General features: G+C 54.9%; 4 protein-coding genes across 5 annotated transcripts; 3 read left to right on the forward strand and 1 right to left on the reverse strand.

The window, feature by feature from the left end:
- Positions 1-78: 78 nt before the first annotated feature.
- Positions 79-5,416, forward strand: CLTB (clathrin light chain B). 2 transcript variants are annotated; one of them, XM_054287707.1, is made up of 6 exons: positions 79-340; positions 1,883-1,926; positions 3,046-3,163; positions 3,452-3,563; positions 3,941-3,994; positions 4,495-5,416. In XM_054287707.1, exons 1-6 carry the CDS (start codon positions 157-159, stop codon positions 4,664-4,666), a joined length of 684 nt encoding a protein of 227 aa, XP_054143682.1. In that variant the 5' UTR covers positions 79-156; the 3' UTR covers positions 4,667-5,416. The 2 variants fall into 2 exon arrangements, with proteins under 2 accessions (XP_054143682.1, XP_054143683.1); XM_054287708.1 differs by lacking the exon at positions 3,941-3,994.
- Positions 5,417-7,977: 2,561 nt separating this feature from the next.
- Positions 7,978-8,624, reverse strand: HIGD2A (HIG1 hypoxia inducible domain family member 2A). The gene is made up of 2 exons (XM_054287712.1): positions 8,469-8,624; positions 7,978-8,294 (listed from the first exon to the last, which is right to left on the reverse strand). The coding sequence occupies exons 1-2, from the start codon at positions 8,581-8,583 to the stop codon at positions 8,128-8,130; spliced, it is 282 nt and encodes a 93-aa protein (XP_054143687.1). The 5' UTR covers positions 8,584-8,624; the 3' UTR covers positions 7,978-8,127.
- A 120-nt stretch (positions 8,625-8,744) lies between these two features.
- Positions 8,745-10,965, forward strand: NOP16 (NOP16 nucleolar protein). The gene is made up of 5 exons (XM_054287709.1): positions 8,745-8,869; positions 9,007-9,118; positions 9,712-9,781; positions 10,244-10,350; positions 10,585-10,965. Exons 1-5 carry the CDS (start codon positions 8,763-8,765, stop codon positions 10,726-10,728), a joined length of 540 nt encoding a protein of 179 aa, XP_054143684.1. The 5' UTR covers positions 8,745-8,762; the 3' UTR covers positions 10,729-10,965.
- A 600-nt stretch (positions 10,966-11,565) lies between these two features.
- Positions 11,566-18,496, forward strand: KIAA1191 (KIAA1191 ortholog). The gene is made up of 7 exons (XM_054287706.1): positions 11,566-11,688; positions 11,766-11,956; positions 13,204-13,327; positions 14,481-14,605; positions 15,768-15,874; positions 16,182-16,312; positions 16,764-18,496. The coding sequence occupies exons 1-7, from the start codon at positions 11,661-11,663 to the stop codon at positions 16,970-16,972; spliced, it is 915 nt and encodes a 304-aa protein (XP_054143681.1). The 5' UTR covers positions 11,566-11,660; the 3' UTR covers positions 16,973-18,496.
- Positions 18,497-19,037: the final 541 nt, after the last annotated feature.

The following is a 19,037-nucleotide window of genomic DNA, read 5'->3' on the forward strand; positions in this document are numbered from 1 at the left end:
GAGGCGGGACGCGCCCGCGGGCCCGCCCCGGCGCTGATGTCAGCGCGGCCGCCCCGCCCGCCGCCGCAGTGACAGCGACAGCTCCGCCCGGGCGCAGTCGGGCCCAGCCCAGCCGAGCCGCGCAGCCGGACCGGGAGCGGCGCGGGCGGGCCGGTCATGGCCGACGACTTCGGCTTCTTTTCCTCATCCGAGGGCGCTGGCGCCGAGGAGGACCCGGCCGCCGCCTTTCTGGCCCAGCAGGAGAGCGAGATCGCGGGCATCGAGAACGATGAGGGCTTCGGGCCGACCGACGGCGAGGCGGCCGCCGCCCCGGGCGGGCAGGCGGCCCCGCCGGAACAGGGTGAGCACGCCCGCGGGGGCCGCCCGGCCGCGCTCCCGCTGGCTGCGGGCGGGCTCCCGACCTTGTGGGGTAACGGAAGGCTGTCCCCCTTCTGCCCCGAAGGCAGGGAAGGGTCCTCCGGGCCGCATCCACGCGGGGCTGTGGTCCCCGGGGGATCCACAGCATCCCCGGTGGGTGATGGGGTCTGTGCGGCATCTCATGGGCCGCTGACGGGGTGACCCTGTGGGCCACGCTGGCATCCTAGCCAGGGTCATCTGGGCCTTTGCTTGTGCCCAAAGGGCTTCTCGAGCCTCGGGGATGTGGGGTGAACCCTGAGCTGGGATGTGCCAGCCATGGGGCGATTTCTCCCCCTTGTGCTGGGTTTTCCGGGTTGGATGGACTCCCGACTCCATGTTTCAGTGCTCCCAGCTATGGCAGTGTAAAAGGCGTCCAGGCGGCACTGAGGAGCAATGACAGCCTTGTCACTGTCCCCACAGACAGGAGAGCCCTTTGGGATGCAAAATGGAAGACATTGCCATTGGGAACGTTGTGGTCCCAGGCCCTGCAGGTAGAATGTGCTAATTCTGCTCTCTTGTGTCTCCAGTCTGCAGGGGCTTTGGCATCTGCTCTCTGTATGGACATGGGGGCACTGTTGCCACAGGGCTCTGACTCCTTCCCCTAATGCAGCCCCACAGGGTCTCCTCGTGCTGTGTGTGGAGCGGTGGTTGCAGAGCTCTGCACACAGGGCCATGGAGGCAGATCTGGGCCTGGGGAGGTGTTGTCAGCCACAGTGATAAATGCAGTTAGACAGGCTGGAGCTGGGTGTAGTCATGGGGCTGAGCACTTGGGGGACAGTGCTGGCCTGGGTCTGTGCCTGCAGCTGGCTGGCCAGGAGAAGCCCTGTGGTCACTGGGGAAAGCTCAGGGCCTGGAGCGTGAGTCCTTCAGAGCCTTTTCTCTCCTGGCAGCAGAGAGCCCCCCCCCCCCCGGGCTGGCTTTGTGCCCTAGGTGTGCAGCTCTCTGTGACTGTGCAGGTAGATGGCTGCCTCATTACCAACCCTAACCCTGCAGCTCATCCCAGGTGGGCTCCAAGGACCTGGGCCTGCAGGCATGCCCTCCTGTCCTGGTGGAGCACAAGGAGTGTTTCCATGGGCCGTGTCCCTGGAGAGTTGCCTTGGCACTTGGCCGGCAGCTCTGGGATCAGCCGTGTCCATCTGCAGGTTGGGGTTGGTCAGGTTGTGTTTCTACAGTCAGAGCAGCAGCCTGTGTCAGTCTTGTGCTGGAGCAGTTTCCCTAATCTCCAGATAAGATTAAATACCAGTGAAAACACCATAAAGACATAATACTTGCAGAAGTTTGTGTGGGAGAGTGAGAGGTGCTTGCTGAATCCCACCAAGGCCAGGACAGTGGGAGGGTGTTGTGCCATGGGTGTGCTGGGCTGAAAAAGGCACAGACCAACTCCCAAGAGCTGATCTGATGTAGTTTCATGGACACCAGCCCCTCTGGGATCACCTGCAGCTGCCATAATTGTGTTTTTCCTTCTCTCTTCCTTTTTCTCGAGCAGGTTTCCAGAATGGAGGAGCCACTGTCAATGGAGATGTCTTTCAGGTGAGAGCTCAGCCTTTTGCTGGCCCAGGGCTGCTAAGGAACATTGGGTGGGTGTGGGGCCAGCAATCTGTTGTTCTGCCCCCAGCATTGACTGGAGTTTGCTATCCAGCTGCAGAACAGCTACGGTGCTCCTGGGAAGGTCTGGGTCTCCCGTGGGAGTCCTGGCTGCTCCATTCTCTTTGAAGAGAAGATGTGTCCCACCTGCCATGATCTGCCCCACATCTGTTTGCAGGTGGCTTGTGCCATGAAGGAGTGCCTGGGCCCTAAGAGCAGGTGACAAATCGCCCATTCCCCAAGAAGTTCCCTCTCTCCAGCCTGGGTAGCTTCTGGAGGCCTCTGGGGCAGGCAGGAGCATCTCTTGACAGAGACCAGAGACAGGATAGGGCTGCCATGGGACTTGGAATTCCCATGAAAACCACTTGCCCTGTGGCCAGGGGCCTTTTGGGGGAACCCACCTGGATCTCAAATCACTTTGGGAGCCTGAAGCCCAGCTCTGCTGTCAGCAGTGCCAGCCTCTCACAAGCCCTTCACCCCACATTGTACCCAGCAGTGGGGCATATGCCCTGCCCAGGCGTGGTTTACAGGATGATAATCGCATCAGGAATGAGACAGACTTAATTAGATTGAGGATCTTGAAAGAAAGCTGTAATCCCGTTGCTGAGCTTGGTGTCAGACTGGGCATGTGGCCAGTGGAAGGTGTTAGGGGAGGTGCTGGGCCTGGCAGGGCCCTCAGCTCAGACATGAGGGAAGCAGCTCGATCCAGGAGCTGCCTGGGCCCCTGTGAGGGCAGGAATCCCTGGGGAGCAGTTCCAAGGCCGTTGTCTGCCCTGTGCCCTGGGGCTGCCCAGAGGATACAAGAGCTATGGTGGCAGTGAGCAGCAAGTCAAGGAGGGAATTGCTGGGACGGCTTCAGGTGACAGAGCCTGAGGCTGGGAGAGCAGCTTGAGCAGCACTTTGGGAACACTGTCCCACATGTCCCAGGCTGTCACCCTTCCTGCCTCCCATCTTGGCTTGTCAGTGCTGGGAGTGTGGAGTCCTGACTGCTACCAGCCCTTGGAGGTGGCTGGGCCGGGCTCTTGGGAGCACTGGTGCTGATGGTGAGGTGCTCGTGTGCCGCAGGAGTCCAACGGCCCCACGGATGCCTACGCAGCCATAGCCAAGGCCGACCGGCTGACCCAGGAGCCCGAGAGCATCCGCAAGTGGAGGGAGGAGCAGAAGAAGCGCCTGGAGGAGCTGGGTGAGACCCAAGGCCGTGTGTAGCCCCCTGTGCTTGTGGCACCTTGTGACATGGCAGTCAGAGCCCTTTGGGTCCTCACTTCTTGGTGACCCTGCTGCATCCCAGAGAGATGTCTCGTGCCCCTGCCAAAGATCTGCCATCCTTAGGGCTGTGGTGCTTTTTGGCCAGTGTTGGTGGGGACTGGGGATGGGTGTGAGGGGCTGCAGCTGTCCTGCCTGCCAAGGGGCTGCTCAGCACACCCAGCAGGTGCCAGTGTGGCTGATGGGCTCTGTGTCACTCGGGCCTTAGATGCGGCATCGAAGGTGACTGAGCAGGAATGGCGTGAGAAGGCCAAGAAGGACCTGGAGGAGTGGAACCTGCGTCAGAATGAGCAGATGGAGAAGAACCGAGCAAACAACAGGTATGTTGGGGTCAGCATGGCCAAAAGGACTGTCTGCCTTCCTGGGATGTTTGAGGGCCTCTTTGCCCACAGTGGGGTCCAGCCCTGCAGGGACAGAGCCTTGCCAAGCAAGGGGAGAGTTCCCAGGTCTTGGAGTGGCTCTGGTGGCTGTGCAGAGCCACTCTGGCTGGAACCACACTGGGATCACTCTGGGATCTCGATGCCTCCTGCCCCTGTAGGGGGCTCGCAGGGGGGCAGGGTTGGGCTCCAGGTTCTCCTGGTGTGCTGAAGTGTGTGGGTGACACTTTGGGAGGACTAACCCCCTCTGTTCTCTCTTTCTAACCCTCTGCCTGCCTGTCGCTCCGCTCCACTCTCTCTCTCTCTGTGCCCGGGGCTAGGATCGCTGACAAAGCCTTTTACCAGCAGCCGGACGCCGATGTCATTGGCTACGTGTATGTGCCTCTTACAGACCCTATCCTGCTCCAAAGGTTCTGGGGGTCCCAGCCCCAGCACTGCCTGCCCAGCCAAGGGAAGGGGGGATGCTGGGAGGTGGCATCACCACTGGCCTGGTGAGGTACCAGAGGGAGGATGATGCAGCTGAGCGTCTCCAAATGGTGGAGTTTTAGGAGATGAGTGGAGCTCCTAGAAATATCTCTGTGGGAGCTGGTTGAAGATGCATAGCCATGGGCTCTTATGCCTCTTTTTGGGGATGGCTTTGTGGGGGTGAAGTCTTGGGAGCAGGCAGATACTCCTGCACCCCTGGATGGACGATGTTTTGGGTGAGTGCAGCCAAAGGCAGACTTGAGCATTGTGTGTATCTCGGTCCCAGAGGACACTGAGCTCATCAGCTGGAGTAAAGGGACAGGAAGCAGGGACACAAGGGTTTTTAAGACAGAAGGAAGAGTCTCCTTGGAAAGGGCTCTGCCAGTGACAACCCTCAATATCTTTGCAGGGCCTCGGAGGAAGCATTCCTGAAGGAGTCCAAGGAGGAGACCCCAGGCTCTGAGTGGGAGAAGGTGGCCCAGCTGTGTGACTTCAACCCCAAGAGCAGCAAGCAGAGCAAGGATGTCTCGCGGATGCGCTCGGTGCTCATCTCCCTCAAACAGACGCCCCTGTCCCGTTAGCTGTGCCTGGCACAGCCGGGAGCACAGCGGGCATGGCTGGGCTCACTGAGCCAGGTGGCTTCAGGGGCCGGCCCAGGAAGGGCCTCCCACCCCCTGCTCCGTGATCTGCGCCTCGGCTGTGCTCGAGTCACTGGTTGTATAACTCTCCCCATGGTTTTCCTTTGCTTAAAAGGTGCATTGGTCTCTTTTTACACTTATTTATAAATCACTGTGGCATTTCCCCGGGAAGCGGCACTGGGTGGCAGAGCTGAGTTAGTGGGGAAGCCCCAGCCCAGGCTCTTCAGGAGTTTATGTCCGAGGGCCTGGCTAAATGAGCAGAAAATATCCCATCTTGTGTTCCCCACTTCAGCCCTGTGCTGGGAATAAACCTGCCTGCAGCTGTCCTGGAAGCCCCATGTATAGGTTTCAGTCCCGATCCCAATGGGATCCCAGGCTGCTGTCTGCCTTTCCCATGGGATTTAGAGCAGAGCTGGAGCAGGGTTGGGAGGGTGGAGAAACAGCCCTGGCTTGTCTCCACACTGCTGGGTCCTGCAGGGAGCATGGCTGCAGCATGGCATTGCCAGACTGGCAGGGACTGAGGAATGTGAGTACAGGTGTCCAGGTTGGGCCTGGACTACCAGTGGCTGCCCCAAGCCCAGCAGAACTCTGCCCAGCCTGGCTGTGCCCTGAAACGTTGGTGCAGTTCCAGTGTCCATGTCCCCTCCATCCTGCAGTGCTGGCAGCACAGTGGTGTGGGCCACTGGGAAGGGACTGTGGGGGGAGTGTGCAGGATGTTTCCTCTCCTTCCCCTATGAACACCAGCAGCTGGGAATGTGGGATTCCAGGCTTTGGGGGACCCTTGGCTTTGCTCTGCTCCTTCCCTTGCTACCAGAATGGGAGATGGAGGCTGTGTAGTTGCAGGGAAGGAGGTAGGAAGGTCCAGCTGCTGTGGGGCAGGTCAAACCCCCATCTTCCTAACCCAGGGACCCAGAGCAGGGTTGGGCAGAGTTCTGGTGCTGGGGCTTGTACTGGCCCTGGGAATAACCTGCACATCTGTCTGCAGTTGCTCTGCCCCCTGGCTTTGCCCACCTAAGGCAGTGTGGGGAGATGCCTCAGTCCTGCTCCCTGCTCAAACTTTTTCTCCTCTGCTTGGCAGGGATGGCACCAGTCCTGGGAACCTGCACAACTCCTGGGCAGCAGGAGAGGGACAGCCTTGAGCTGGTGCTCTGGGTCTGGCCTGTTGAAGGCTTGGGAAGGGCTTGCAGCAGGTTGGGAGGACGTAGAGCAGAGCCCACAAAACATTCACTTGAGCCCCTCTGCAGAGCCCTGCTCAGCTGGAAATCAAGTGTGCAGAGCTCTCCTGCCCTGCAGCTGTGGCTCCAGGGCCAGAATGTCACCACTCCTGCTGCTGCAGCTGTAGGGGTGCCTGGGCACCCAGGGCTCTAGGGCATGATCTCACCAGTGGGCTGGGAAGGTAAAAGGGTGTGTAGGGAATCACTTGCTGTTGTGTGTTGGGACTGTGCCCCCTGCCCATAGGGCTGATCATTCCTGCTCGGCCCCCTGAGCTCCAGCATGCGTAGGCAGCTCTGCTGTGCTGCACGACACCTGGGGACTCGGCTCCTGCCTCAGCCTTGCATTGCAGAGCATCAGGAAGCACCCCTGGCTACTTGTGGGGGACACTGCCCCCTGTGCTCTGTCCCTCCAGCCCTGCAGGCAGCTGGGCCCCTGGGTGCCCCAGCTGCCATGAGCTCCGTGTCAGGCCGGGGCAGCTCTCGGGGAGCCGTGCCCACAGCTGTTCTACATCCCCTCGGCTTTGGTATCTGTGACTGTCCAAATTACCTGTTACAATAAACCAACATCTCCAATCCTACAGGGCACTGTTGTATTTCTGCATTAGGGATGCACGCTGTGTTTAGGAGAACCTACAGCCATGTGGAAAGGATGGGGCTGGAAGAGGAACATCCTACAGGTAAAAAAAAGGAGTGAGAGGAGGGTTTGTGCTTGGATGGGGCCAAGGGTTTGTGCTTGGATGGGGCCAAAGCAGTGGCAGCAGGACCCAGGCTTGGCTCTATCCCCAAGGAACTGCAAGCTCTGCCTTGTCCCATCTGGCTGAGCTGCTCCCTGTCCACTGCACCTTTCTCCAGCTGCCAAGGGATTGTGCTCATGGATCTGCCCACCTGCTGCTCCTCACACCCCGCCCCAAGCTGGCTGGGCTGGAGGTGCCAGTGGGGCAGGAGGCAGAAGCAGTTTCTTCTGTGAAGGATGTCCTGTGCAGGCAGCTGTAGAGAGAAGAGAGGCCCTGGGCTCCCTGTGCAAGGTGGAGCTCACCCTGCTCAGCACTGGTGATGGCTTGTTGCCCACCCTCACAACTCAGAGATCAGCTCTGGTGAGCAAGAGCCTTCCCTCTCCTTGCCAAGGCCCAGCAGCACAATTCCCTGGACAGGACAATCCATGTCCTTGTTTGCAGATGGAGGGTTCACCCCTGAGCCCATCCTTACAGGGACTCAGGGCACAGGCACCACCTCACAGAACAGCACCTGGAAGCAGCCCAGGCTGCTGGGGGAGGTGTTTCAGCACAGGCAGAGGTGTCTGTGCCCCTTCCCCTGCAGGTGTGAGCTGCTGCAGCCACAGTGCAATGAACAGAGACCCTGGCCCCACGTCCTCCCAGCTCTGGGCCTGGCATGGGAGAGCAAAGCCTCGTGGATCACCAAAGCCCTGGTATGATCCAAAGCCAACAGTGGGACCGTGTTTGTCAGGACACAGGCAGGGCAGGCCCTGGAGAAGGAGGTGTTGCTGAATCCTCAGCAAGAACAGCCAAAGCAGCAGCACATCCCAGAGAACACAGCCAGACCTCATTTCAGAAATGTGAGTTCCCCACTTGTTTACACGGGGAGTTTCATGTCTTGTTTCTTGCATCACCACAGCTTCAGGACAGCCATGCCCACTCCTTTTTCTCCCTGCACTGTTTACTGTTATGGCTTCTCAGTGCTCTGCAATCCAGTATCAGTCAGAATCTTGCTGTAATTCACTTTATTACTCACCAGTTTTAATTACACAGCTCACACAACCTCCCAAACTGCCTCCCCCAGTGCCTAGAGACTTTGTCCTGCCAGGACAAAGCCATAAGCAGTAATTCCTTCCTCATGAGCTCTCATTTCTCAAATGCTGGTCACTGCCTGACTACAACCACGCCTCAGACCATGACCGAGAAGACACAATTTTATCAGCCTGTGACAGCATCAAGGAGGAACAAGAAGTCTGACAGGGTGACATACAGCCTCAGTGCTGCAGGAGAGCTCTTGGGGAAACAAAAAAAAGCGCCACAGCCTAAATTACATGTTAATCACAGAGTGTATTCACCCCATTTCCAGTGCTCCAGAACTGGCTGTACCGAGACATCACAACAGCCTCAGAAAACTCCATCCCCAGCCAGGGCTGCTGGTAGACACTTGCCCGTGGCCGCCGCTTCGCTCTTGTCGATGTCACTGTCGGGATTTGAAGGCCGTGGCCGCCATGCCCCCCAGCAGCGCGGCGAAGGTGCAGCCCTGGGCTATGACACGCGCCCGCATCATCAGCTGGGAGCGCCGAGTGTTGCCTTTCTTGAAGCAGATGATTCCGTAGACCAGGACACTGACGGTGCACAGGCAGCCTGCGGGGAAGGACGGGGGCCGTGAGGCGCGGCTTCCCCCGCACTCCCAAAACCGAGCCGCGCCTCCCGGGGACAGCCGGCCGGGGCTGAGGGACCGGCCCTCACCAGCGGCCACCGCGCCGGCCCGCGCCCCTCACTCCGCCTCCGTCCCGCCACCCCCCGCCCCACCCTCACCGAGGGGCACCAGGGGGTTCTCGCGGGTCTTGCGCAGGAACTTGTCCGTGAATCCCTCCTCAGGGAAGGTGGGCAGCGGGCTGGGCTCCAGCGGCGGGGGCGGCCCGGCCGCCATGGCCAAGGTGACAGCAAGGCCCTTTCCGGCTGCCGTAGCCCCGCCTCCGAAGCAGTGCATGCCGGGAGTTGCAGTCCGACGTGCGCATTTACCGCGCGGCGCTGCCTTCTCGGAACTACACTTCCCGTGGTGCCCCGGGCCGGTGCGGCAGCCCTGTGGCCATCCCGCGCGTGTCCGCCATGCCGAAGGCCAAGGGGAAGAGCCGGCGGCACAAATACTCCTACAACCTCAACCGCAAGCGGCTCTACCGCAGCGCCCGCCGCCGCGCCGCGCCCCGCATCGCCTGGTGAGCGCCGCGGGCACGGGGGGCCGGCCTGGGCTGGGGCAGGGCGGCCGGGAGCCGCTGCACGTGTCGGTGGGGAGGGGGACGCGCAGGGCCGCGGGGTGAGGGACACGGCCGTGATGTCGCTTGTCCTCTCGCAGCTCGCACATCCGCCATGCCTGGGACCCGCACAAGTCGGTGGCGCAGAACCTGGCCGAGATGGGCCTGGCCGAGGATCCCAACAAGGCTGTCCCCATCCCGAAGAAGCAGCTGGTAAGAAGCAGGAGGGTTTGGCCCGGGCCGCTCCTTTGTGGGGGGAGGTATCCTGGGCAGGTTAAGTCTGGATGAGTCTCTGGCACTGGACAAGTTTCTTATCTTGATCTACGCGCTTATCTCACCAAGATCCTGGCGTGGGAACGAGCTACAGCGCTCCGGAGACATAATGGACTTTAGAACAAATATAAAAACGTCAGTCCTGGGACTTGCCAGAGACGGGGGGGTTGGGAACGCTCCAGCCAAGTTGTTCCTGATTACAAAGAAGGGCTCTTTGTGTACAGCAGTGCCAGCCAGGCCCATCTGCATAAGAGGGCAGCGCTTTCAGGTGAAAGGTGGCCCCAAGAAGCTCAAGGAAGAAGTAGCAATGACCTTGTTAGCCATTTGTCTCCATTCACACAGGGTTTCTCAGTTGACAGCCTCACCCACAAGCCAGTTTAATGGCACAAGTAAAGCTCTGCTTAAGCCATCTGGGATTTCCTGCCTCTTGCAGCCATGTAGAAGCAGTTCGGAGTTTTGGGAACAATGTGTGGGGACACAGCACTCTTCCAATTGTGCTTTTCTTAATTTTTCTTTTCTCTGCTGTAATTCAGGGAATGGAAGTGGAAAGTGATGGACAGCAGCCAGGAAAGAAAATAGTGCGGAAGCCGTACGTGGTGAATGGTCAGTGCTGCATTTGGGGCTCTCCTGAGCCCCTCTGGGCTATTTTGTCACTCTGTGCTGTGCCAGGGCTAGGGAAGGGTGTTGTTTCTTATCCAGCCTCGTGGAGGATCATGTCTTTTCCACAGTGTTTGTCCCTGCAGCCTCAAGAGGGCTCTTGTCACTGCGAGATGCGCTGGTGCGTGGCTCCAGGGTGACAAGAAGCCCTGGAGGCAGTGCCTGGTGTTGCACTGGTGGGCTGGGCAGCTCTGAGCAGCCTGGGCTGAAAGGGTCTGCTCCTGTGTGAGCTGGAGAAGAGCTGCAGTGCAGCTGGGCCATTCTCTTGCACCAACCTGCTGGGAAAGGTCCCTGCATGCACCAGCAGCCAGGCTGTGTGGCTGGGGTGAACCTTGAGGGGAGGTTGGAGACCTCTAAGGTGTTGTTGCTTCCTTCCCCTCCCTCATGCTGCCTCTGCCCTCTGCCCAGAGATGGAACTGGAGGCCAGCCTCCCTGAGAAGAAGTCGAACACGCTGTCACGGGACCTCATTGACTATGTGAAATACATGATCCAGAACCACGGGGAGAACTACAAGGTACAGTCCAGAGCAAGGGATTCACTCCTGGATTTACCAAACAGCAGCATGAGAACTGCTAATCCTCTCTGTCCTGGATCCTGTTTTGCAGTCAGCTGATTCTTAAGGGAAAAAACCACTTTGAACTGTGGCCAGCTCCATCTGAGTCAGGCAGTGATCACACTGGTGGGGGTGGGCTGGCTTGGTGTTTGCTCTTGGGGCTGCTCCTCTCACTTACCTTGTGCTTTGTCGCAGGAAATGGCTCGGGATGAGAAGAACTACTACCAGGATACTCCCAAACAGATAAAGAAGAAGATCAATGTGTACAAGAATTTCTATCCCGAGGAGTACAAGAATTTCATTGCATCGCTCAAGCCAGAAAAAATGGAAGTGCAGTGACTGCTCTTTTTCCTCAGGTTTACCTGCAAGTGCAGGCTTGACGTGAATATTTTCCAAACTGAAACAGCCTCTGGTGATGGAGGAAGAACCCTCACTAGGCAGAGAGGGTTTAACTATCCATGATAGACTCTTTTGGCACCGGCACTGACTGTGCTGTTCTGCTCACACTCTGTGTGGCAGCAGAAAGAACTGCCCCCAGCAGTTCTTTAGCTTTGCTAAAATAAAATACTCTTTCTAGCTGCTTGTGAATGTCTTGTTTGTGGGCTATGGCTTGGTGCAGTCCTGCTTTGGAGAGCTCCTGGTGATGGTGGCCTTGGACACGTGTCCCCCCTGTGGTGACAGGGCTGGGTGTGGGCAGCACTCAGACTTTGGCTGATTGTCCTGTAGGCAGGGTAAGTTGGAGCAGGGCCATGTGCTGTGGCCTTTCCCTGTGTCTGCAGCTTGGGAGAGCAGGCTGGGGTCCCTTTCCTGCCGAGGAACTGGAGGGCAGCAGAGAGGTCAACCTTTCATTGATAGAGGAAGGAGCAGCTGTAGAAAAGGTGTCAGAGTGAGACTCTCTGCCACGTACTCTTGTTCCTGATGGGCTTGCCAGCTTCCAGGATTGTTTTTCCAGGACCTAGCGCTCTGTGGACTGACCCAGCAACCTCCTGTCTGCAGGAGGAAGGGACACGTGGGCGAGACACGACCCCAGCCCCACCACCGGGCCGTGGGTGCGCTGTGGCCCGGGTAAACCGGCAAACCCCGCCTTCCCCGCCCGAACTACAGCTCCCAGCGTGCCCCGCGCCAAGCCACATCTCGCGAGACCTCACCTCTATAAAACCGCCCCCCGCAGGGATAAGCAGCCTCCGGCTCCGGCGACTCGCGGCGGTTCGGCTATGGCCGCCCCGGGCCTGTTCCTGCCGCCGCTCGCCGAGCCCCGCTGAGCCCCCGCCATGAGCTCTGGGAAGCCCGACGCTCCCGGTAAGGTTCCGCACCCGCTCCCCGCCGGGCTCGGTGGGGCGCGGCGGCGGGCGCTGAGCGCTGCGCTCTCTCCGCAGCGCTGGAGCCGGGCGGCGGGCCCCGCTCGGGCAGGATGTCGTTGCCCCTCGGCGTTCCACGCCGCGCCTTCAGCTACGATGATGCCCTGGAGGACACGGCGCCCATGACGCCGCCGCCCGCCGATCTGTGCGCCAGCGTGCTCTGGAAGCAGCCGGTCATCCCCGAGCGCAAGTACCAGGAGCTCTCGAAGGTACGGGCCCGGCCGGCCCCGGCTGTCCTTGGGTGCCCCGCAGCTCTGGCGCCGTGCCCTGGCATCCCCCTGTCCTTGCACCCTCCTGCCCTCGCTGCAGGACCCTCGGGAGGGGCTGGGGACAGAGCCCGGCACTGCTGCCTGGCCTTGCAGTGGGCACATGGAGGTGTGGATGGGACAAACGTGTGCTGAGCGTCTCCTCCGTGTTTGTGGTTAAAAAAACCCCAGCAACCAGGTATAATTAAAGTAGAGCATAAGGCTGGTTTAGGCTGGATGTAAATCCTTTTCAATGGGTATGCTGAGGTACTGGCACAGTTTGTACATGGGATCTGTGGCTGCTCCATCCCTAGAAGTGTTCAAGGCCAGGTTGGTGGGAGCTCTGAACAAGCTGCTCTAGTGGAAGGTGTCCCCCCACCGTGGCAGGGGGTTGGAACTGGATGATATTTAAGATCCCTTCCAAACCATGCTGGGATTCTATGCTTTGAGTGCAGGGCCAGCCCTTTTAAATTTAGAGGCGGTTTTCTAAGTTTGAAATTAAACTAAATATTGTTGGATGGGAGAATGTAATTCTGTATCCCTTTGAGCTTTAACCTCTACTTTAAACCTCCTTGGTTTTTAAATCTCTTGTGGGAGACAACCAGAAGTTGTGGTTTGGTGCAAAAAATAAACTTTCCAGTAGGGAGCTCCTGTGTTGGTTGGAGGAAGTCAGTGTTTCACAGGATGCTTTGTTTTCTAGCATTTCTTTTCTGTTTCTTTGCTGGGGTCTAGTGGTTGATCTATGACCACCAGACACACTGAGCAAGAAACATGTAAGGAATGAGGTGGGAAAACAAGTTGTTCACTCCAGGCTCTGCTCTGTGCCTGCCATTCTGTGAACAGCTGGTGCTTGAGCTGCCTGGGAAGGTGCTCTTGCTGCTTTTGTCCAGTTGACCTTGAAGTCCAGTTTGCATTTAGGAGAAGAACAGATGTTCTGGTTTCTTGCCTGTTGACCTTGTTGTACTTGGGCTAGCACCTTGTTTGCTCTGAACCTGGTAGGGGCTCAGATGTTGGATGGAAGTCACTTGTTCATTGCCATGAATTCTGAGGTTCTGACCATTCCTGCTGCAGTGTGCACAGCCCAGGGATTGCTCCCATGGGATGGAGGCTGGCTGCCAGAGCAGCACCTTGTCTCAGTTGTGTTGTTAGAGATGTGTCCTTGCCAGGCGCTGAGATCCCCATCTCAAACTGTCCCTGCTGCTTCCCCACAGGACGAGGAAGGGGAGGCCAACATGAAGCCTGTCATAACTCCTTCATCATCCACTGAAAGTGTGAACAAGGTGCCTGTGGTGAAGGCCAAGGCCACTCACATCATCATGAACTCCCTCATCACAAGTAAGAGCTCACCTCTACTCTGTCCTGTGTGGTTTGGGCACTGAGGGGGCTCCAGCTGGGTGATGCCTCAGGGCGATTCCTGGAGAGCTCTTGGCTTCAGACTGGCTATGCTCTGGTGCTGTGTGAGTTTGTTTTTTTCAGAGGATGTTTCTGGAAGGAAGCAAGGAACTGGGGAAGAGGCCACATGTGGTGCTTGTGTGTTTGCAGGGGAGGGTAGGAGGAGTGCAGAGTTTGTTGTTTGCTGACAGTTTATGTTGCTGGGGTGCAGAGGCTGCTGCTGCTCTGTTTGATTATTAACTCTTATTAACTATTTCTGAGTGACAGGCAGAGCTCTGCCATTAACCCAGGCAGTGAGGGGAGCTGACACACTGTGCTAATGGAGCACTTCTGACATTGATGTTGTTAATAGCAACAGCTGCCTTGCTAACTGCAACACTTCTAAACATGAACCATGATGCTTTAAAATAAAATGGGGTCAGTAATGTTTGCAGAGAAGATGTGCCCTTCTGCAGTAAGAGGAATTATTTCTGTGTTAATCTGTCCATGCTGCCTCTTCTTTCAGCAGCTACAAAACACAGGGATTGTTGTCTGGTTTAAAGAAGACAGTGGGCTTTTCCACTAACCTTTTTGTGCTCTGATTCCTTTTGACTTTTCTCCTTGTTCCACCAGGGAATGAACATCTTATGCTGGGGTTTGGAGGGAGTGCTTGTGTTTTTCAGAACTGAAGCTGATATCAGTGTATTAGATGCTGGCTCTGTGTCTGGCTGAAATGGCTTATTTTACCTGGTCTAAAATCACTGGGAGTCTTTAAAACATGACCTGCAAGGCTCCCTTGAATGCAGTGAGTCACTTAAAGTGTCCAATTTATTGGGTTCTCCTGGATTTTATGGAGCTGTGAGTAGGAGCGATGCAGTATTGGGGTGAGATGGGATTAATTACAGGTGTTGCATTTGTGATATGTTTGGTAATTTGGGACAAATCACTGCTCGTCTCACTTAGCCCCGTGTCTCAGGCATGTCAGAATATCTCACCAGCTACATCTTTCTGCCTCAGCCTGTTGCAGTGTGTGAAGGATGAAAAAGGGTCTGCATTCAGTTGCTAGAACTGCTTGTGGTGGCATTCCTGTGTGACTTTGTGCTCTTGTGTGTTCCAGAGCAGACTCAGGAGAGCATCCAGCGCTTTGAGCAGCAGGCAGGGCTGAGGGAAGCTGGCTACACACCCCACAAAGGCCTCACCACTGAGGAGACCAAGTACCACCGGGTGGCTGAGGCAGTCCATGTAAGGCTTGTTTTCCACTGCATTTCTCTGTGTAGGATGGGTCTGGTTTAACATTTACCTGCTGACATAACTTCTGTACTGTGTTGCTAAAACTTTCCTTAAGCTGCTTCCTCTGAAGGCTTTTAGCTCTTTGTGTAGAAAAGTTTACCCAATTGTATTTTAAAATTAGCATTAGCTTTGAAACAGCTTTTTTATTCTCAAATCTGTCACATTTCACTGTCATATCAAACTATGACAGTTGTCTTTCCAAGTGGAGACAACCCTACACAATTGAATTTCTTGCTGTACTTTAGAATGGTGCCCTGCAGTTGAATTCTGCAACTATGTGTCCAAAGAGAACTTGTAAACTGCACATTTCCATTGTGGAAGTTACCAGCTGTGTCTTAGTGAAAACAAAAGTCTTGAATGAAGCTGTTACTGTGGGCTGCTGAGCTCTTAAAAAAGTTTTGCAGTTGGAGTTTAATGGTCAACCCTTGCAGTGTCCTCCCAGGAGGCCAAAGTCTCAGTGCCTGCGTCCATGAATTGCATTAGTGTGGCTTGAATAGCCACAGGAAACATTACAGGGTGTGTTTTGTGTTTGAACTGTAACTGCCCTTCAAATGACTTCTTCAAAGTTCAGTTTGTACTGTCCAGCTTGTAAATAACATGGTTTGCATACAGCCAGTTCCTGTTTGTTTTGTGCCCAGGTTCATCTCTGTTCCAGGGCAGTGTTTCCATCCTGGTGTACACTAATTGCTTCACAGGGTCTGGTACTCCTGATCTTGTACCTTCTGTGAGAGCTGGTCTCACCCTCATCAGACAACTGAAAGCTTTGTTGCTCTGATTAGTGCTGGAAACAAATGGATGCTGTGGCATTTAGAGCAGTTACCAGGTAGCTGAAGTGAGCTCTGCTGCATCCACAACCTCCCTATGAGGGCTGGTGTTCCTTTCTGTAGCCTAAAAGAACTTTAAAAATGCTAATATTTGATGTGAAGAGAAACTTAAGGGGATGTATGCAGGTATTGTAATACTGGATACAACTTTAGGTGTGGTGACACTTATCTTTATCACCTGTGATAAAAACAATTTATCAGTCTGGTTTTGGTAAAAAAAACCTGGGTGTTGTTCCTCATGTCCAATATTTAAGCTGTGTTGCTTCTGTTTCTCTTGCCTCTCCTGACAGAACCTAAAAATGCAGAATGGAGACACAACAAAAGATGACAAACAGAATTCTTCTGCTCAGTCCACTCCAAGCAGCACCCCCCACTCCTCCCCCAGGCACAGAAACAGGTACTCTGCCTCCTTTGGTTTCCTGCAGGCTGCTGGGGTGGGAACTGCTGCAAATAACCTTCCTGTCCTGTGAGAGACTGCACAAGGTGAAATTCAGAGCCTGGTGAGGATTTGTGTTAGGTTGATCCAAAAGTTGGAAGCCTCTGGAACTTAAGCATGCATAGTTTATCCTGGATGGTAACGAACCTCTTAAGATTTCTTAAATGGCCCCTTTTGGCTACATGGAAAGTTCCTGGCATAGTGGGGTCACTTGAAGTATTTATTCTCATGTTTTAAACATCTCAATTTTTTTTTTTTTTTCCCTTAGGGGTTGGTTTAGTCAGGGATCCTCTACTTCTATCACTGGCTCAGACTTTGCTATGGAAGGTGGTGGGGACAGATCTGAGCGATGGAGCTTTTTTGGACCCAGAGCTGTTCAGAAATCAGTCAGTGATGCAGGTATGTCCTTGAAAATCTGCCTTGTCAGGGAGGGAACTGTCACACAACAGACTTGCTGGCTCTTTCTGGAGTTTTTTCCTGCTTGCCTTGTTACTCCCCAGAACCACCTTGGGAGTGTGTGTTAGTCATAGAATTTCTGTGCCTAAATATAGAGCAGTTGGGTAAAACCTGTGCCAAAGATCTGGAAGTAGCAATAACTTGCAGTGAGCTGCAGTGGGAGGGGCAGGGTGTGAGGGTGACAGCTTTTTGCTCTTTCTCTGATGTGTGATGCAGCCAAGACTGGAAGTGCCCACCCCTGATGTGGAATAGGCTTCAAATCATACAAAGCTGCTGGAATTTGCATAGGCTGTCTGTGGTGCTGAGTGTCAGTGACACTGCTCACTCCTGGCAGCAGTAGGAAGGGGATTTGACTGGTTTTCCTGTTTTTTACTGTGATTTTTTTTTTCATCAGGAGGATTTACCATTCAGTCCTATAAGGGTGCCCAGAAGCCCTCCCCAATGGAGCTGATGCGTGCTCAGGCTACAAGGATGACAGAGGATCCAGGCACCTTCAAGCCACCCAAAATGGACATTCCAGGCACAGATGGGAGGAAACAATCTCCACGTTCCCACAACATCAAACCTCGGGATCTGAACGTGCTCACTCCCACTGGGTTCTAGAGGAAAGCTTCCAGTGTCTTTAGCAGGCTACAGGGTGTCTTAGGCTCTGCTTCCCTGTCCTGTGTGCTGCACTAAAGTAGGAAAGGCTCCTTTTCCAGCTCTTCATCTCAGAAAAAGAAACAGTCCTGATTGTCCTGCTAAAGCCAGTCTTGGAAAAACTCCTGCACTGTCCTAAACCAATGTAAACCGTCCTGTCTGCTGCACTGCACTGGTTTGGGCTGCCAGTGCTTCCCAGTACACCCCACCACAGTGAAACCCTGAGCCATGTTTATTTTGGACAGGTTTCCATGTGGTGTGTGAGCACCTGGCTTTATGCCTGGAATCTGATTGTCTTGTCCTGCTCAGTGCTGAAGGACCCACAGGAGGACTGGTTCTGTCAAGAGATCAAGCAGAAAACAATGTGAACAAGCAAGGACTGAAAACTGGACCATCAACTGCCAGAAGGAAGATGGGGTGTGTGGTAGGTCAGTATAAATGTGGCACTCCCTCACTATCCAGTGTGACCATGTTTTTTGTTCTTGGAGTGTTTTTTAAAGGGAAAAGGGACTAGTGACTATTCTAAGATGCTCCCATTGGAAAGGCAGGGAGCAGAATCTAATGGAGCTTTGAAGTAATGAGGAAGAATTCCTTTTCTTCCAACTCTTCATGTTCCCCTAAGAAGGTGGAAGTAATCAAAGCTGGTGTGGTTTGAAGCAAGTAATCCTCTCTTTGTTCTGCAAAACAGCCCTATCCTGTGTCCTAGACAGCAGATTTGCACGTGTTCTGGCACTCTGGATGCTGCTTGATTTGTTTTTGTTGGTTTGTTTTTTCCCCTGGAATTGTATAGAATGTATTAGACACTGGGAGCACTTCTCAGACAGGGTATTTTGTTTTATCAGCATTAAGTGTGTTCTGCAGGGCTGGGGAAGGACTGAGGGCAGACCAAGGCTGAACATTCCTCCCTGCTAAGGTCCAGCTGGATGTGATCCCTGACCTAGTCTGAACCAGTTTCTGGGAACAGCTAACACACCAGCCTTCAGGGAAAGTGGAAGGAACTCCTGCCTACCATCTTAAGCATGATAGGCAGCACTGCTCTGCAATCCTCACCTGTGCTGTGGCAAATGGGTCTGCTCTTGATCTCACCATGGTGTTGCAGAGTCCCTCAGCCAGCAGCAGCCTTGCATCTGGAAGTGGAAGCTTCTCTGTTGCCAGGACATTCTACAGAAGTTACTTAACAGGTGGTAACTGTTGAGCTCTGGAGATTCTCACTTAAACCAAACACTCTCCCTGAGGCTGCCTTGGCTGGCTGCTGGTCCCTCTGAGCAGCACATTTTGTAGCACTGCTTTCTCTCGAGCTTCAGCAGCACTGCCAGTGATGTGTTGTGTGAAAGTTCCCCACCAAACCAGCAGTTCTGTCACCACTCATTTGCACCTTGGCAATCAGGCTCTCATTTGACATTAATTTATTTGTTGACTGTATTCATGTCTCCTAATGTGTATGTTTGTTTTGTTTGTTACAGGACAATAAAATCCTTGTGGAATGGAGGTTCACAGTGTGTGTTGGTGCTGGCAGAGCATCTGTGGGAGAAATCTGGGGCTGTCCAGTGAGTGTGGGGTCAAGGTTCTGGTGGATAAGGCTCTGGCAGCACCTCTCTAGGGTGAAATTCTTGCCCATACACTCCCCTTTCACAGGGAGATTGGGTTTACAGCCAGGCTCAGTTCTGTCTTAGGGCTTGTGCAGATGAAACTAAACGTGACATCTTGGTGTTTTCTTGAGCGATCCAAATTCATGTTCCTGAGATTTTGTCTCTTGTTGCTTGTGTGCTGTTTCCACCTGTACTGTGGAGGTGGGCACAGGTGTGGGAACTAGGCTGGTGTTTCCCTAGAGATGTCCAGTTCCCCTTTGGTGCTGTTGTAGTGTTTTTAGCTGCCATTTAAAGTGCTGCTGATGGAGGATGATTCACCTGGGCTGGGGAAGTCTGAGCTCTGAATGCTGGTGCTCCCTGTGCTCCTGGAGTGTAGCTGAGCTCAGAGTCATGGAACAGACTCAGGTACTGAGGTATAGCTGCTGCTGTGGTTCTGATTA

Source organism: Melozone crissalis, unplaced genomic scaffold (genome assembly GCF_028551555.1).
Source record: "Melozone crissalis strain CALT ecotype California unplaced genomic scaffold, PUWL_Pcris_2 ptg000061l_1, whole genome shotgun sequence".
Classification (NCBI taxonomy): Eukaryota; Metazoa; Chordata; class Aves; order Passeriformes; family Passerellidae; genus Melozone; species Melozone crissalis.

Excerpts from the sequence above, each read along its gene's own strand:
- CLTB (XM_054287707.1), top strand. The coding sequence starts at position 157 with ATGGCCGACGACTTCGGCTTCTTTTCCTCATCCGAGGGCGCTGGCGCC. Across the intron at positions 1,927-3,045 it reads TCAATGGAGATGTCTTTCAG|GAGTCCAACGGCCCCACGGA; the intron begins GTGAGAGCTCAG and ends CGTGTGCCGCAG. Across the intron at positions 3,995-4,494 it reads GCCGATGTCATTGGCTACGT|GGCCTCGGAGGAAGCATTCC; the intron begins GTATGTGCCTCT and ends ATATCTTTGCAG.
- HIGD2A (XM_054287712.1), bottom strand. The coding sequence starts at position 8,583 with ATGGCGGCCGGGCCGCCCCCGCCGCTGGAGCCCAGCCCGCTGCCCACC. Across the intron at positions 8,295-8,468 it reads GAACCCCCTGGTGCCCCTCG|GCTGCCTGTGCACCGTCAGT; the intron begins GTGAGGGTGGGG and ends CCTTCCCCGCAG.
- NOP16 (XM_054287709.1), top strand. The coding sequence starts at position 8,763 with ATGCCGAAGGCCAAGGGGAAGAGCCGGCGGCACAAATACTCCTACAAC. Across the intron at positions 9,782-10,243 it reads GAAGCCGTACGTGGTGAATG|AGATGGAACTGGAGGCCAGC; the intron begins GTCAGTGCTGCA and ends CCCTCTGCCCAG. Across the intron at positions 10,351-10,584 it reads ACCACGGGGAGAACTACAAG|GAAATGGCTCGGGATGAGAA; the intron begins GTACAGTCCAGA and ends GCTTTGTCGCAG.
- KIAA1191 (XM_054287706.1), top strand. The coding sequence starts at position 11,661 with ATGAGCTCTGGGAAGCCCGACGCTCCCG. Across the intron at positions 11,689-11,765 it reads TGGGAAGCCCGACGCTCCCG|CGCTGGAGCCGGGCGGCGGG; the intron begins GTAAGGTTCCGC and ends CTCTCTCCGCAG. Across the intron at positions 11,957-13,203 it reads AGTACCAGGAGCTCTCGAAG|GACGAGGAAGGGGAGGCCAA; the intron begins GTACGGGCCCGG and ends GCTTCCCCACAG.